This window comes from Cervus canadensis, chromosome 3 (genome assembly GCF_019320065.1).
Source record: "Cervus canadensis isolate Bull #8, Minnesota chromosome 3, ASM1932006v1, whole genome shotgun sequence".
NCBI classification, from domain to species: Eukaryota; Metazoa; Chordata; class Mammalia; order Artiodactyla; family Cervidae; genus Cervus; species Cervus canadensis.
The window spans coordinates 112,976,548-112,993,433 of NC_057388.1; the positions used below are offsets into that span (position 1 = coordinate 112,976,548).

General features: G+C 51.7%; 2 protein-coding genes across 6 annotated transcripts; one reads left to right on the forward strand and one right to left on the reverse strand.

Annotated features, from left to right (window-relative positions):
* Positions 1–316: 316 nt before the first annotated feature.
* On the reverse strand, positions 317–8,687 carry TMEM176B (transmembrane protein 176B). 5 transcript variants are annotated; one of them, XM_043464156.1, is made up of 8 exons: positions 8,620–8,687; positions 7,704–7,770; positions 6,037–6,233; positions 3,703–3,813; positions 3,025–3,081; positions 2,564–2,785; positions 1,551–1,670; positions 317–1,068 (listed from the first exon to the last, which is right to left on the reverse strand). In XM_043464156.1, the coding sequence occupies exons 3-8, from the start codon at positions 6,226–6,228 to the stop codon at positions 973–975; spliced, it is 798 nt and encodes a 265-aa protein (XP_043320091.1). In that variant the 5' UTR covers positions 6,229–6,233; positions 7,704–7,770; positions 8,620–8,687; the 3' UTR covers positions 317–972. The 5 variants fall into 5 exon arrangements, with proteins under 5 accessions (XP_043320091.1, XP_043320094.1, XP_043320090.1 ...); XM_043464159.1 differs by having other exon boundaries at positions 317–1,065; positions 6,037–6,236; XM_043464155.1 differs by having other exon boundaries at positions 6,037–6,236.
* A 212-nt stretch (positions 8,688–8,899) lies between these two features.
* On the forward strand, positions 8,900–13,625 carry TMEM176A (transmembrane protein 176A). Its single transcript, XM_043464160.1, has 7 exons — positions 8,900–9,229; positions 9,991–10,201; positions 10,650–10,760; positions 11,879–11,935; positions 12,113–12,325; positions 12,873–12,983; positions 13,338–13,625. Exons 2-7 carry the CDS (start codon positions 10,007–10,009, stop codon positions 13,377–13,379), a joined length of 729 nt encoding a protein of 242 aa, XP_043320095.1. The 5' UTR covers positions 8,900–9,229; positions 9,991–10,006; the 3' UTR covers positions 13,380–13,625.
* Positions 13,626–16,886: the final 3,261 nt, after the last annotated feature.

Sequence of the window (16,886 nt, forward strand, 5' to 3'; positions counted from 1 at the left end):
AGAACCAACAGTAATTACTGCAAAAAAGAAGAGAATGAGAAAGAGATGGAGGAGACAGAGAAAAAGAAAAGAAGGAAGGGATGGAGGGAGGAAGGAAAGAAAGTAAAAAGACGGAGGGGGAGGAAGAGGAAGGGAAGGAAGAAAGGGAGGGAGGGAGGCAATGATCTCGGTCCCTGTCTCTCATGGCTCTGTAAAGTCCACAGATCCATTATAGATGCTTAAAGACAATAGGCAACAAGATCCTAAGTCTGTGATAGCTATTTTCACTTTACACTGAACAGAAGGAAATGGTCAAAAGGAGACTTTGCACTTGGGATATAGAGCAGAACAAAAATTTAGTCTTATTCAGACCCGGTTTCCACATAATACGTCAGTCAGTCAGTTCAGTCACTCAGTCGTGTCCGAGACTTTGCGACCCCATGGACTGCAGCACACCAGGCCTCCCTGCCCATCACCAAATCCCAGAGCTTGCTCAAACTCATGTCCATCGAGTCAGTGATGCCAGCCAACCACCTCATCTTCTGTCGTCCCCTTCTCCTCTGGCCTTCAATCTTTCCCAGCATCGGGGTCTTTTCCAAGAGTCAGCTCTTCACATCAGGTGGCCAAAGTATTGGAGTTTCAGCTTTAGCATCAGTCCTTCCAATGAGTATTCAGGACTGATTTCCTTTAGGATGGACTGGCTGGATCTCACGCGTAATTCTCATTTAATTCCATGAGTATCAATGCACCAGGTATATTAACAAAAGAAGACTACATCTTTTCTGCACAAAATCATTCTTTGGGGTTGCTTCTGTTTAATCAGCACTGAGGGAAATGTGGCAATACCTGTTCACTGATGGAGGACCCTGGAGTGGCCACAGTGGGTGAAGGTGGGGAGAAGAAAAGCAGAAGCAAGTCTGCGGGACAGGGTGCTGAGGGGCCCTGGGCTATTCAGGAGGGACATGCAGGGTCCAGGCAAGGGTCTCTGGCTGCTCACAGGACAATGACAGCCGTGGTCTTCTCCTTGGAGGGGGAGGGAGGCACTGAATTCTCCCCCAGCAGATTTCTCTCTGACCCTTCCTCATCCTGCTGGGAAAAAACACACACACACACAGAGGAAGAAAATCAATTCTTGGGAGGAAAAGGATGGGACAGAGTCAGCTCCGTTTGGAAATCAGGCAAAGGAAAGAAGGAGAGAAGGAAAAGGTGATGGAAGAAGGAGAGCGAGACAAGATCTAGGCCAGAAAAGAGAGAAAGTGGAGAACTGAGAGCAAAGAAGTGGGGGGATGCAGATGTTAACCCAGGACGAAGTGCTGGGGTCACTTCCCCAGACAGCAAAGGGAAGGGCTGAGTGAGGGGAACATGACCACTGCTCAGCCGTTCCTGCCCCGCTGTCTTTCCCTAGGGCCACACCGGCCAGGCTCGCCCTTTCGCTGCGTGACGTGTCTGACTCTTTGCGACCCCGTGAACCGTAGCCCGCCAGGCTCCTCTGTCTCTGGGATCTCCAGACAAGAATACTGGAGTGGGTTGCCATTTCCTCCTCCAGGGGATCTTTCTCCCTAACAGCTCACCAGGGCTTGGGAGCTCTGGCCACAGAAGCTTCGAAGACCCACGCCCAGGGAAGCCAAGGACACAATGACCTGCAGGATACAGATAGCCAGGAGCAGAGCACGGATTCCTAGGAACAAATCCTGAAGATAAAGGGGAAAAAAAAGTTACAGTCAGGAGTCAGCTCCTGTGATTCCTCTGTTACTCTCATCTTGTGAGGAGGTATCAGAGTCTATTCAACTAACTCCTTCTCACCCAGATGCAAACTGCATTTTCCAACCACAGGGGCAGCCAGTCTCCATCCCATTTGCTTGTCTGCAGGGTGACCTTACCACACCCTGTGAAGAGGTGGAAACTATCACCCAACCCCCTGGAATCAAAGCTGGAAATGCTTTGATCAATGAAATACAGTGGAAGTGACTCTAGGGCCTGGCAGCTTCCATTGCCTACGTTTTAAAATGCTCACAGTGGGACGCTGCATATTGTAACCCAGTTGCCCAAGCCACAAGGAGAAGCCATTGTAGCCTCCCTGGCTGATCCCCCCCCCCCCACCCCGCTGAGCCCCCTGACATGTGAGTGCACCATCTTGGCAGTCCAGCCAATCAAGCTCCTGGATGACTTCACACCCAACTGACCCATGACTGCAACTGCCTGAGGAAACCCAAGTGAGGACTGCCCGTGTGAGCCTCCTCAGCCCACAGAATGTGAGACATACTAACCAACTGCAGTGGTAAGTCACTGCCTTTGGGGCCGGTGTGTTCCCTGGCAGGGGATGAGTGACAGCAGTCACACATCAGGAAAGACAGAAGGGTGGCTCACGATATCCTGTCTCCTCTTTGCTCCTCATCCCCTTTGATTCAGGGAATGATCATGCCTCGAGATCTGAACGGTGTCTTCAATTTAAGTTAAACCCTCCTGAACCAACAACCTCAGATGAGGTCCATGCTCAGAGGGCCTCCATCTCTGCCCTCTGGTGCCCCAGTCCCCCAATTTACAGCTGTGATGTGTTCTTAGAACACTGACTCTCCTTTCTCACCATCAGCATTTGCATGTATCTTCTGCAGTTCTCCTCCTCCCACGATGAATAGGAACTTCTTCGTTGGTACCAAGAGGTGGGGGTGACAGGGACTAAGGAATCACACACGGAGCTGATGTCGTCGAAGCCATCACCTTGCCAGATGAAGCTATTCACACAGAAGACGACAGCGGCCACGGCCGTGGCAATGCCAGCCAGAGTGAGCAGACCTGATACGCAGCCCTAGAAGAGAGAGGTTCAAGAGGTGGTCCCCCTCCATGCATGGCAGAGCCGTGGGGTCCCGGGCTCAAACCAACCTCCTCTTCCCCAGCTTCCTGGCCCGGGATAAGCCCTCCCTACCCCTCCAGGAAAGATCTTAGGATATTTGAAACCAAAGGAGAGAAGACAGAAAAATAGAGCAGGAAAACAGAGACGTAGTAGGGGGACAGAGGGCAAGGTGGGGCAGAGGATGCCTGACTCACTGAGAGTTTGCCCCCGCGCTTCTCGTGGACAATGGCCCCAACTCCTGCTGCAATGGCCTAGGAAGAGAAGACACCAGAAAAGCCCTCCAGTTGACTGTCTCCCATCACACTTCTCCCAACAGGCCCCAGAACAGCCAGTTTGAAGCAGGATCCAAGAGCCAGGCAAAGGAACCTAGCAGACAGACAGGACTCCGCTCACAACTGTCTGACTCTTCCCAGCCATGCCTTTAAGAGGAAAACGGAGGGTGAAAGTGTTTTGTCCACCCCCCAAGGCAGCCGCCTCATCATTGTTGTTCAGTAACTGAGTGGTGTCCGACTCTTTGCGACCCCATGGACTGCAGCACGCCAGACTTCCCTGTCCTTCATCATCTCCCGAGCTTACCCAAACTCATGTCCTATTGAGTCGTGGTGCCATCCAACCGTCTCATCCCACCAGCCTCCTCATAACATAAGGCATTTGGTCGCTGGGTCTGTGGTCTCTTCCCCTGATCCACGACCCAGATCCAGAGGAACTTTCTTTCTCCTTGTCCATGACCACTTGCCTCCCAAGGAGCTCACAGCCCTTCCCTCCCATCCAAGTACTAGCCAGGCCCGACCCTGCTTAGCATCCGAGGTCAGAGGAGATCGGGCGCGTTCAGGATGGTATGGCCACAGACTCATCACCCCTTTCTTACTCACCACAGACCCTGCCCACAAGGCACAGCCCGAGGCCCGCAGCTGAATCCAGGGTCCCAAGTAGAGAAGCCCGCCGAGGGCACAGCTGATAGCCCCGAGCAACAGCTGGGTCACCTGCAGAGACGGGGAAAGCCACGCCCCTTCCCATGAGCCCACGCGCTCCGGGCACAGCCCCCCGGCTCCCAGCGCCTGGGCCTGGCTCCCCTCTCTTGTCCCGCCTTGACTTCTCTGCTTGGATTCTGGAAGTTCTATCCAGGAAGCAGTGCATCCTGCTTCTCCCTCACCCCTCCGACTCGACAGCATTTTATCCTTCATTAATCCTAGTTTTCCTAAATACCACAGCTTGTCATCCCACTTGATGCTTCTTGCTTCTTTTCTCCTCTTTTTCCCATGGGAAGCCCACCATCCTGTCCAGGATGGGCCGCAAAGACCTTCTTCCAGAAAGGAGTGTGGTTGGCTGACAGCCTGGGCTTCCCTGGTAGCTTAGACGGTAAAGAATCTGCCGGCAATGCAGGAGACCCAGGTTTAATCCCTGGGTCGGGAAAATCCCCTGGAGAAGGGAATGGTCACCCACTCCAGTATTCTGGCCTGGAGAATCCCATGGACAGAGGAGCCTGGTGGGCTCCAGTCCACGGGGTCACAAAGAGTCAGACAGGACTGAGCGACTTGCACACTTCACTAGCTGATAGCCTGCAGTGGTCAGTGTCTTCGGGGTCCGCTCATCTTTCAATCTGAAGGCACATTCTTTAGGGATAGCTGCCCAGCAATGATTAAGCAAGGTGGTGGTTCGAGGGCCATTTCCACCTAGAACGGGACTCCTGTGATGGGCAGTCTTTGCTCCCAAGCTCCCTACTGGGCTACTACAGACCTCATCAGGCCTCCATCAAGATCTCCGCTCTCCCCCTGCCCACTCCTGCCCTTTTCACTGCATGATGTTACATCCCAGTAAACCTTTAGCACACCCAGCTCCCCACTCAGTGTCTGTTTCCTGGAGGATCTGGCTATCACAGCTTCTTGGACATCACCACCTACATGGACATCATCACCTATGTGTCCTGCCAGCCTCTCAGATTCATCGCATCCAAATGCCAGAGTCCACCCCCCACACCCCCAGGGTCTGCCTCGCTTACTTCCAGGGCTCCAGTGTTCTGGCCACCCTCACTCCAAACCTCAGCATCCTCTCAGACTCCTCTCCTCCCTGGTACCCCAAGTTCACCCACTCCCAAGTGACCCCACCCACCAAAGACCTGGACTCCTCTCTCTCCTCGTCATTTTTGCTGTTGCCTCACAGGTGCCGACCCTCTATAATTCTTACCTGGACACCACCTGGCTGGGGGGCTGCCTGAAGCTCAGGTGCCTGCCCCAGAATCCCTCCATATCCAATCCTTCCCACCATCAAAGCTGATCCAGGACGAACTCCTCAGCTAGTCACTCAAGGCTCTCAGCAGTACTGGTGTGTATTTCCAGTCTAATCAGCCAGGAGTCTCATTCTCTTTACTCTGACAGAACCTGCCCTATGCTTTCTGGTTTCTTTACCCTTGTTCTAGGCATTCTCGAAACCTGAGAACCATTCTCCTCCCATCCTCCACCTCTATCTGTTAAACACATTTCTTCTCCATTCAAGGTCTGGCTCAGATGCCATCCCCTGCAGGATGCCCTCTGCAGGAGGCTGTCCAGTCTTCCAAGCACGTCTCCTGTTGTTGTTCAGTCGCTCAGTCGTGTCCAACTCTTTGCAGCCCCATGGACTGCAGCACGCCAGGCTTCCCTGTCCATCACCAACTCCTGGAGCTTGCTCATGTCCATTGAATCAGTCATGCCAAACAACCATCTCATCTTCTGCTGCCCTCTTCTCCTTTTGCCTTTGATCTTTCCCAGCATCAGGGTCTTTTCTGATGAGTTGGCTCTTCGCATCAGGTGGCCACTTGATCTACCTTTACCTCTAGGCGTTTGTGTAGTTGCCTGATCTTTCTGAGGGATGCTGAGTACCTTGAGGTGATCACCGAGGGATTCTGGCTTAAGCCTTCCCCCCCAACACGCCTATCATATCACCTGGCATCTGTAGGCCCTCGGTCCACATGGGTTCAACAGCCTCCACTGATCCTTCCACCCGCCCACCCCTACCTCTGGCTGGGACTACTCACATTGCACCAGAGGAGTGATCCCTTACTTCTTTCCATCTCCATCTCTGTGTAGAAACTTCCAAACAGGCGGGGATACAAATTGTGAGTTTTCATGGGGATTCCACCCACTTTCTTTTCTTGCATAATATTGGAGAAGGAGCGTTACCCACCTCTGTGTCACCTTGCTAACCCACCTCTCCAGCCAGCCCACTCTTACCCCTAGTGCCAGCTGTCCGTAGCCTATCCTGGCCTTGGCAGGACGGTGAGACAGGCGCTCCACCAGGGAACTCCCAGCTTTTAGCAGTTGGGCCAAAGCGGATTCCTGGTGGATGTGGATGTCAATGTGGGTGGGCTGGGAGAGCATAGAGCCCACATCAACTCCATTCACAGTCAGCATGTTCTGGGCCATCCTTCCTGCTGGGGAGATGTACAGGAGTGAGGTCTGAGAGCGGAGGAAGGGGAAAAGGAATACACAGCACGAATGCAGGGAAAGAAAATAGTCTCCTTGTCAAGTCCCTGCATGTGGGATCTCAGTTCTTTGACGTGGGATCTCAGTTCTTTGACCAGGGATCGAACCCATGCCCCAGGCTAGAAAATTCAGAGTCTTAACTACTGAACCACCAGGAAAGTCCCTGATCTTAATTTGGAATACAAATCTGAATCACCTGTAGAGTTTTCACCATATGTATTCTGGGGTCTCTTCCCCAAATGGTCGGATACAGTTTGTCTGGGGCTTGGGATTAACAAAGAAAGGAATCTGAATTATTTTAGCAACATGGTATATATATTTACACATAATACTTTTATATGGTTAAAAAAAAATCAAAAGATAAATAAGTGTATACTGCTAAAATCCTCTGTCCTATCTTTCTCTCCTAGCCAGCTAGTTGCCTTCCAGGCAGAAAAATATTACCATTTTCTAATATGCTTTCTGTGACTATTCCAATCCACTTCTGTGACTATTCCAGTATTGTTAATTCTCCCATTATGATTGAGGTTGACTTTCTTTTCATGTTTAAGAGCCTTTTTCCTCTTCTTTTGTGAGCTTCCCTTTCATATCCTATGACGGCCTTATTTTCTTGTTTTGTTTTGGTCTTCACAGGAGTTCTTTGTGTGTTTGAAAAATTACCACCTGTGACATGACTTGCAGATAGGGCTTTAATATCTGTAATTTATTTTTGACTTAGCTTGTATTTTTATATATAATGAAAGTTTTCAGTCAATTTTTATGATTTCTGGGTTTTATATCATACTTAAAAAGGACTTTGAGATGTCAAGATCATGAAATAATAATTCTTCCCTGTTTTCTTCTAAGTGCTTTTATGTTTTCAGTTTTCACATTTAAATGTTGATCTATCTGGAACTTACCTTGTAAGCTGGGGAAAATGGATCCAAATTGGTTTTGTTTTTTTCAGATGCTAAACTTCTGAAAATATATCCTGTTTACAGAATGCATCATCTTTCTCCCACTGATTTAAAATATTCCCTGGAGCAAAAATGACATTCCCATATGAAACTAAGCCTGTTTTAGTCTCTAACCAGCCCATTGGTGGATCTAATGAGTCATGCACCATGACCATAATTTTAACTATGAATACAGAGTTTAATATTTAGTTGAGCTATTTCATTGACCCCCTCACCATGTTACTTTTCTCTTTGATGGTCACTTTTGCTAGATTACTTCTCCTTGCATATTTTGGAATCAACATGCCTCGTTCCAAAAGAAATCCCCTACAAGCAATTCTCATGGTCGTCCTAATAATCACTGTTTAAATCAGAGCATTATTAATAACTATTCTAATAACACCAGTGAGGACAATAAACTTAAAAGTCTTCCCATCTGTATTGTATGAGCTACTCAGAGCAGCTTCACGCTTCACCTACCTGGCCTCTTGTGAAGGATACAAGTCGGGTGTCAGACGATTGTGCAGATGTGCAAGGAGGTTCAGACCTGTTCACAGACCCATGCCAGGAAGCCTAGTCAGAATTGTAGCTGGATCATCCTTGGGCTCCAAGAATCAGCATCATATTGAGGCCCAGAACGTGCCTTAAGCTCCTGCTGCCTCCAAGTCCTCTGGGTACCACCTTTTTCCCACCACAGCCCCCAAGTCCTCTGGGTACCACCTCTTTCCCCATCCACCTCCCCCAAGTCCTCTGGGTACCGCCACCTCCCCCCTCCACCCACAAGTCCTCTGGGTACCACCACATCCCCCTCCATCCCCCCTCCCAACTCCAGTCCCCAGATCAGCCTAGATTCCTGCTCTTCCTCTGAGCCAGGCCAGCCCCATGAAGGTTCCCTTTCACACCCACGCTGACTCCAGGCTATGGAGCTCTTCCTTACAGCCCTGGACCCTCCTCTCTGCCCGGCTCCTCCCTGTTCCCCCTCAAGCTGGAGAGAAAGGGCCAGGGCCCATGCTATACCCTGGGCCCTCCACCTTCCACCTTTCCTACCAAAAGACCTCTCACAGCGAACCCTCCTTAGCCTCAGCCGCCTCACCCCTGGAACAGAGGCAAAAGGCACTAGGGAGGGACAGCCGCCCAGTTGATGTGGCCAGACACGGGCTCCCAGCCCTCCCCAGGCATTTTTCTAGGATCCCATCCTCTTGCTAATGTATCCCTCCCTTCCAAGCAGGTCCTAGGGGAACCAGGAACCTAGGAGAATGGCATCCTGTGAGACAGGACAGGATGGGGGCTTTGGGGCCTGGTCTTGGAGCCTCCTAGAGAGAGTTGTGGGGGTGGGGTCTGGCAGCGAGCGTCTCCTAAGAGGGGGATCGCCTAGGCTGTGAAGCCTCCTACTCACCTGCTGTTCTCTGGGAGCCAGCGGCCGAGCAGGCAGAGCTGGGAGGAGCTGCCCAGAGCTGAGCCCCACTAGGGGGTGGGGGAGGGCAGAGGAAGGGGTGGAGTGATGAGGACCTGACCTTCAGCATCCTGACTTCCCAGAAAGAGGCTGGGCCAAAAGGGCCCCTCTAGGGGGGATTTGGTCTTGAGCAGACAGTCAGGCTGGCCAGAGAAGGCAGAGAACACAGACACACACACACACACACACACACACACACACACCCTGGCACATCCATACCTACTCAGACAACACACACACTGGGGGAATCCTTGATCAGAAAGCCCCCGCCCTGGTGGGGACGGGAGACAGAATGGCCTCTTCGGGTTTCCCAGGGCTGGGCAGCTCTTCAGTCTCCCAGGCCACCCACCTGGCCCTTGCGCTCTGCTGGATGCCAGAGCCCAGCTTTCCCAGCAGCTGGAAAACCTTGGAGGGGCCCTGTGCTCCAGCCGTGCGCTGGGAAGTTGCCTCATCCTTCCCTGCTGGCACTCCACCAAGTACCTCCTGCTTCTGCCTGCTCGGGTCTCCCCAGCCCTGCCCACCACTCTCCACTGCCTGTCCCTGAGGAGTGCAGGTGAGGCAGGTCCACAGCCTGGGGGGGCCCTTTCCCCCAAGACCCTTCTCAGAGGAGGCCCCACCCTGCCGCCACAGGCCCTCCAGAACTTGCTGGGCAGGGTGAGAGGGAGGGACAAACCTCCCCTGCAGAGGATGAGCCTCCAGGAAGGTGCAGGAGTCGGGGGCCAGGTGCATTGATGCCAAGTCGTTCCCACCTTTGGTCTCTGTCTCCAACCACGGCTTCATCCTTCAAGCTGGGTTGGTGGGGCTGGGGTGGGGGGACAGTTAGAACAGAACTGAGGAGCCATTGGTGGGGAGAGAGATATTTAGGGGTTGCTGGAGGGTCCCCAGATTCAGCTAGGGAACAGCTGCTTCCAGAGAAGTTCAGCAGGCAGTCAGGACTCGGTTCTGCTCAGCAGCCTGGGAGCTCCGGAGGGGAAGAGGCAGAGAGAGGAGCCAGGGGCGGGGGGCTGGGGTGGCACAAGCCTGCTGGGGGCAGAGGGGAGAAGTGAGAACTCTGGGACACAGCCTGGTCCAGCCCCCAAGGTGATGGGAGGAGGATGGAGGGAAGGTCTGGGGTGAAGGGGAGGCCCCATGGACTGAGCAGTGGTCCCAGCCTCGGGAGACTTGGGCATCCTTCACAAGATGCCCCCTCAAGACAGGTCCTAGGTGCTGCTCTGTGACCTGGGGGGGTGGGGGGTCTCCGCCAGCTCCTGTGGAATCTGTGCCAACCTCCTCCTGCCCACTCTTCACCCCTGACGCTCCCTTCCGCCCTGCCAGGCAGGTGTCCAGAGGCATGGAGACGGTGGACCGCGGGGAGGAGGCCCCCAGGGCTCCCCAGCCTGCCTACATCCAGGTGCACTTCCACCACGAGTCAGGTCTGGCCAAGCTCCTGCTAGGTGGGTGCTCCCTGCTGCAGCCCCTCCTCCTGCCCAGGCCCCGTGCCACCTCCAGGGCCCTGGGCCGCCACCGGCTGCTGCTGACCTCCTGGGTGAGTAAGGCTGAGGGGCGCAGACTGGAACCTAGGCTCCCCAGACCTAGAAGGGGAAGCCCCTCTCCTCTCACTGTGCATGCTCCCTGCCAGTCTCGCTCTTAACAGGATGCTAAGCCAGCCTTATCTTCTAACCAGAGACCAAGTTCCTGCTTATCCCCCCACTTACCTCTCAATGAGAGCTGTAGGTAGGGTAGGCTACGGGCTGAAGGGCGCAAAGGAGCCCCTGACCATTTAAAGTCCCAGCTGGGGGAGCCCTGAGCTCATCCTCTCCCTCCCCTCCCCTTCTTTCTCCTCCTCTCCTCTGCCTTCCTTTCCCACCTCGTTTTTCTCTCTCTTTCATGAGGTTCTGTTAATACCTGGAGTGGCAGGTCTCCCCAAAGCTACCCTGAGACAGGCACAGAGGGCTGCTCCTGGGATCCACGTGCTCAGGTTTCTCATCTTTCAGGTGGTGCAGATCGTGCTGGGGGTGCTGAGTGGGATCCTGGGGGGATTCCTCTATATCCTCTCCTCCACCACCCTGCGGAATTCAGGAGCTCCCATCTGGACGGGGGCTGTGGTGAGTGGGGCGGGAGGGCGGTGGGCAGAATGGACCCGAGGAGAGAGAGACCGTTACCATCGACCCCATCAAAATGTGGACTGTTAGCACCTGAACACACCCCCGGCTCCTCCAGGCCAACGCCCTGCTTCTACAGACGGGCAACCAGCCGAGCCAAGGGCTGGGAGGGCCACGGTCACTGGTCAGCTCTCCCAGGTCCCTGCCCAGGGCCTCTCCCACTGCTTCTCCCACCTTCAGCAGGAGATCAGCTGAGGATCTTGGGGCGGGCTCATCTCTAGACACCGGCACTCCTTTGAGATGGGGGAGGCAGGACGTGCCGGAGGATGTGCAAGCCAGGGGCACCTCCTGGCAGCTTCGCATGGTTCTCTGCGGGTCCTGCACACTGGGCTCTCGGGGGAGGGGGGATCCCTGGGCCACAGTGGTGATGTCAGCAGAAGCGGGTATGCCGCCTGCAGCAGGAGATGAGGGGGCAGGTCATGGCAGGACCAAGGCACCCCGTGTCCTGCCCACACTCACAGAACAAGAAAGCACACGTATGAAGAGAGGAGTCAAAAGCAACCATCCTCACCCAGCCCACGGCAAAAACACACTGAGATGAGCTACAGCATTGCCAGACAGGATCCTGATCCATCTGTCCTCCGAGATCGACCAGGCTTCGTGTCCTGGAAGGCCCTCTGGGTGGGAGACTGAACGCTGTTGGAATGGGCGCCCACGCCCAGCCGGAGGTGGCTGACCCTCATCCTATACCGAGAGCCCCTCCAACAACCTGGACCTTCCACCCCACCACCCTGGAGCTTTCGTAAAGCCCCTGGTGCTGCCTCGAAAGAGAGAGTTTGGAGAAGGGAATGAGGGCTCACTCCTGGCTTGACCATGAGCATTTGTCCGACGTCCCCTAAGTAGAGGGTCCTACAGCCTCAGGAGTTTTAATTCAGGCCTCAATACTCTCCCCGTGATCTTACAGACCACAGACCTCGGGCCTGTGTGGAGTGTTGTGGGGAAGGGCCAGCTAGATGGCTGCGGGAGTCATGGAGGAAAAAGGAAGCAGGCAGCTGGGGAGGGGGCAGGGGATGGGGGAGTGGGGGTTCTGCACAAACCCAGCAGCTTCAACCTCTCCCCAGGCTGTGCTGGCTGGAGCTGTCGCCTTCATTTATGAGAAACGAGGTGGCATCTACTGGGTGAGTTGGGGAAGGGCAGGGGTTAGCACCAGGCCCAGAAGCTGGAGGCCTTCCCAAGCAACCCGTCTGGCTCCATCACACGCCCCTCCCCTGGGCTTCCCCCCGCCCCACCTCTGACCCCTGGCTGGGTGCCAGAGAGACTGAGTCTCCAAGGTCTCTGCATCCACTCCTCACCAGGCCCTGCTGAGGACCCTGCTCGCCCTGGCAGCCTTCTCCACGGCCACTGCCGCCATCATCATCGGGGCTGGAAGATTCTATGAGTACCACTTTATTTTCTATAAGGGCATCTGTAATGTCTCCTCCTCCTGGAGGCCCACCGGGGCCCCCAGCCCCTCGGGTCCAGAACTCGGGAGGCTGCAGCAGTGCACCGCCTACATGAACATGCTGAAGGTAGCCAGGCGGGGGACACACGGCAGCTGGCAGGGGACGGGGTGGGGGGAGCCTGACCCTGGATGGGAGGGAAGCCATCCATCAAAGAGGGTGTAACCTGTTCTGCCCCGACAGACAGACATGGCGGTGAACAAAATACAAGCAGTCCCTGCGGTTTGTGGGCATTACAGATCCGTGGGAAATACAGACGTCGAAATCAGAATAAATGAGCCGATAGAGCTAATATTGCACATACGGGAAGGGGTGTGAAGAGGTTCAATGCCCGTTCAGGTCTCAGGGTTGTCAGGGAAACGGATCACAGCCCAAGCCTGTCCCTGTTCTGATGAGGACACCAACGGGGCTCCTGGCTGCTCTCTCCACGCTACACCCACAGACCCCCCAACACAGGGCTCCTTCTTCATCCCATCCTCCCAACCCTGGAAGCTACAGACATGGGGAATGGGACGAATGGGGTGGAGAGTGACCCTGTGCCGTGTGGAAGGGGGACACAGACTCCATGTGGCAACAGTCACTCTGGGGACTCACGGCTTTGGTCCTCTGTCCCCAGGCCCTGTTCATAAGCATCAATGCCATGCTGATAGGGGTCTGGGTTCTACTGCTTCTGGTGTCTCTGCTGCCCCTGTGTCTGTGCTGCTGGAGAAGATACAGACGTAAGGAGGTGAGTCCCTAAAGCTTGCGTGGTGGGAGCAGCAAGGCTGTCTGGCAGGAACAGGAATGGAGAGTGGGTGGTTTGGGGAGGAGAAAAGAGTCCTTACAGAGAGTCTCAATGGGCGTGATTCCTGTCTTTCTACCCCCGTGGTGGCCCAACTCAGAGAGCTTCTATCCCTGACTAAGTGGTAACCAATCCGAAGACCCTAGGGAGCCAAGAACACGCAGGTCCATGGTGGGACCTGGGGCTCTTTGCAGGAGGCTGATGTCACATCCGATTGACTCCAGAACTGAGCTGCCCTGGAGGAGAGCATTTACACTGTCTCTCCCCCGTGGGCTGTCTCACTGCCTCCTTTTCCCTTAGAAAAGAGACCTTCCCTTGGAAGAAACTGCCAGGAGTGAGTGAGATCCAGCCCTGCCTCTCCAGAGGACTCGTGCCTGGAGCTTCCGCCTGGACTGGGTATCCAAGCATCCTGGGAGAAGAGCCAGGCCAGGAAGAGAGGCCCTGTCTGCCCCGGTGATCCTCCCGCTCAGCCGCCACCTGCTCCACTGTCTCAGCTGTTCTTGCCATTTCCGGCTCGCCTTCACCACCTGCCTGCCTCATGCCCCTCTTAAGCACTGATGATAATAAACTCCTGTGCTGTTGCTCCCAGCTTCTTGCCTAGGGTATTTCTCTTGGCTGGAGGGAGACAGAGGAGAATGAGCCAACAGCAAAGCTAGGAAGATACCCCCTACTCCCAACCCCTCTCTGGGGCTATAGTAACCATCCCTGAAAACAGAGTCTCTTTGAGGCTGGTAATGGGAACTGGGTCCAAATACCCAGGGATGGATGAAAGGAATGGAGGCTCTGAGCCCGGCTCCTTACAATTCAGAGTTAAGAGGGTAAATCCTTGACCATTTGAGAGTTGGACTTTTTTTTCATTTTGACTGTTTGGAAATATTAAGAATTAGATAAGATAACACTGAGAAGCAATCATTTCAGAAATCTTTTTTACAAAGCTAGAACATCCAACAATGTGATGAAATACAAACCTTGGATACTTATCCCACAAAAAAAAGGGGGGGGGGGGCTTCCCTCACAGCTCAGTCAGTAAAGAATCTGCCTGCAATGCAGAAGACCAGGGTTCAATTCCTGGGTCAGGGAGACCCCCTGGAGAAGGAAATGGCAATCCACTCCAGTACTCTTGCCTGGAGAATCCCATGGACAGAGGAGCCTGGCGGGCTACAGTCCATGGGGTTGCAAGAGTCAGACACGACTTAATGACTAAATCACTACCACCCACAAAAAAAGATACCTATAACTTCTGGATAAAATAGGAGTCATGTGTTTTTAAATTCATGGCCAACCTGAATAAGCCATAGTAGAAGCAGGAGCATGAATTCAGAGAACTGAGTCTTGAAACCGGCATCTGCCCATTTGGAGTCCCACAGCTACCCACACGCTCAGTGCTCCACTTGAAGGAATGAACTCCACCTCAAGTTATACTCACGGCTGAGTTTTATTAGAACAAGGATACACAGCAGTGTCAACAAGGGGAAAGGATTCTCAGAGAAAGGAAGCACGCAAATACAAAGCAGAGTAAATAGAAATTACCATCTAAACACATTAAAATAAATGTTTTAAAAAACAAAGAGAATGTCTTAAATCCGTCAAACGGCATTAACTAAAAAGAAATTGCAACATTATATGACTCCCTCTTGTCTGCTGCTGCTGCTAAGTCACTTCAGTCTTGTCCGACTCTGTGCGACCCCATAGACGGCAGCCCACCGGGCTCCTCTGTCCCTGGGATTCTCCAGGCAAGAACACTGGAGTGGGTTCCCATTTCCTTCTCCAATGCATGAAAGTGAAAAGTGAAAATGAAGTCGCTCAGTCGTGTCCAACTCTGTGCGACCCTATGGACAGCAGCCAACCAGGCTCCTCTGTCCACAGGATTCTCTAGGCAACAATCCTGGAGTCTAGTTGAGAAAAGAACTAAAGATATTGATTATATTTAACCTTTGTCACACATGATGTTCAACATTGCAAATTATTAGAGAAATGTAAATCAAAACTACAATGAGATATCACCTCACAGTAGTCAGAATGGATATCATCAAAAAGTCTACAAATAATAAGTTTTCTAGAGGATGAAGAGAAAAGGGAAACTTTCGACACTGTTGGTGGGTATGTAAGTTGGTGCAGCCACTGTGGACACAGTCTGGAGTTTTCTTAAAAAAAACAAAAATAGAGCTGCCTCATGACCCAGCAATCCCACTACTGGACATATATCTGCAGAAAATTCTAATTCAAAATGATACATGCCAATAAAAAAGAAAAGCTACATATGTGCAAAATGATAAATGCACCCCAATATTCATAGCACTGTTTATAATAGCCAACACATGGAAGCAACCTAAATGTTCATGCCTCCAGCCTCGGCAGGATCCAGGGGTACCCTCAGGATGAACAGCGTTGGAGAGAGAGAGAGACCAGATGGGGGGTGCAGCAGAGTCTGGCAAATCTTTATTTTTTACTGTAGCTTTTATATTCTAAGTTAGTACATTTTTAAGGGGAAGATAGTTTAATATTACATCAGCTTATCCTTCATGAAACCAGGGTGTTTTCTGCATACTTCTTTGTGAGAGTCTTGTACATTATCTTCTAGCCATGGGGCCTATTGACATTTTATGACCTGTGTGAATGCAAAGCTGTTTTCTGTTATCTATTCTTTAATGAACACAAAGGTCAGTCCTTTTGCTGAAGTTATCAGTTAAATTTATCTAAAAGGTTTACCACACAAAGACTCTGCAGCTCTGGTGAGGCAGCCCCTGTTTAGCATTCCTGGTTAAAATTAACAATTCTGAACACTTATTTTTCTAAATCTTTAACTGTAACCACTTTAGAATAATATTTTATGTTCTCTAATAGGGCTTCCTCACCCCCGAAGGGCTCTGTGCCTATTGGGGCCTTTATGTGATCAGGTTCTTTATGCTGTTCATGATTAAGGTGTTGTGAGCAGTCATGTGCATTAGTAGGCATTTGCCAAGCAGGCTAGAATGCCAGCAAAGGGGTCTAAATTGAAACACTCCTTTCATCCTGGATAATCTTATAGGATACCACCATCTGGGGGACATATTGATTAAAGTTTAAGTTGATTCTGTTTGGAGAGAGATCGGGGAAGGCCTTCTACCTGTGTCACAGAAATTAGGGAGTAGTCTAACATAGCAAGCATCAGAAAGACAGAGATCATCTTTAAGGTGAGTGCCGGGGCAGCTTTTCGAAATCCCTGAGGTCCTGATCTGCCTTGCTTACCAGGTCTTCTCCTCACGACCTTGTCATGGGTGGGATCTCGTGTGCTGGCTCCCAGCAGACAGATGACTGGGTAAAGAAGATGTGGTGTGTGTGTGTGTGTGTGTGTGTGTGTGTGTGTGTATAATATTTTATTTATAAGTATATATATATATATATATATATATATATATATAAAACTCAGCCACAAATAGGAATGAAATAATGCCATTTTCAGCAACATGGATGGACCTAGAGATTATCATATTAAGTCAAGTCACTCAGACCGAGAAAGATAATGTCATATGATGTCACTTATATGTGAAATCTAAAAAATTATCCAAATGAACTTATTTATGAAACAGAAACAGATTCACAGACATAGAAAACAAACTTACAGTTATCAAAGGGGAAAGAGGGTGGAGAGAGATAGATTACGAGTTTGGGATTAGCAGATACAAACTACTATACATAAAATGTATAAACAGCCAAGTCCTACTATAAAGCACCTGGAATTATATTCAATATCTTGTAATAAACTATATATGTATATATATGAGTCAGCTTGCTGTATACCAGAAACTGACACATTGAAAATCAACTAGTGTTTGATAAAAATAAAATAGACCAAAAAAAAAAAAAAAA

Bases quoted from the DNA above. Each gene is read 5' to 3' on its own strand.
- TMEM176B (XM_043464156.1), bottom strand. From the start codon at position 6,228: ATGGCCCAGAACATGCTGACTGTGAATGGAGTTGATGTGGGCTCTATG. The intron at 3,814-6,036 runs GTAAGAGTGGGC...CCGTCTCTGCAG, and splicing joins ACGGACAGCTGGCACTAGGG to GTGACCCAGCTGTTGCTCGG. The intron at 2,786-3,024 runs GTGAGTCAGGCA...TCTCTCTTCTAG, and splicing joins AGCGCGGGGGCAAACTCTCA to GGCTGCGTATCAGGTCTGCT.
- TMEM176A (XM_043464160.1), top strand. From the start codon at position 10,007: ATGGAGACGGTGGACCGCGGGGAGGAGGCCCCCAGGGCTCCCCAGCCT. The intron at 10,761-11,878 runs GTGAGTGGGGCG...ACCTCTCCCCAG, and splicing joins CCATCTGGACGGGGGCTGTG to GCTGTGCTGGCTGGAGCTGT. The intron at 12,326-12,872 runs GTAGCCAGGCGG...CTCTGTCCCCAG, and splicing joins CCTACATGAACATGCTGAAG to GCCCTGTTCATAAGCATCAA.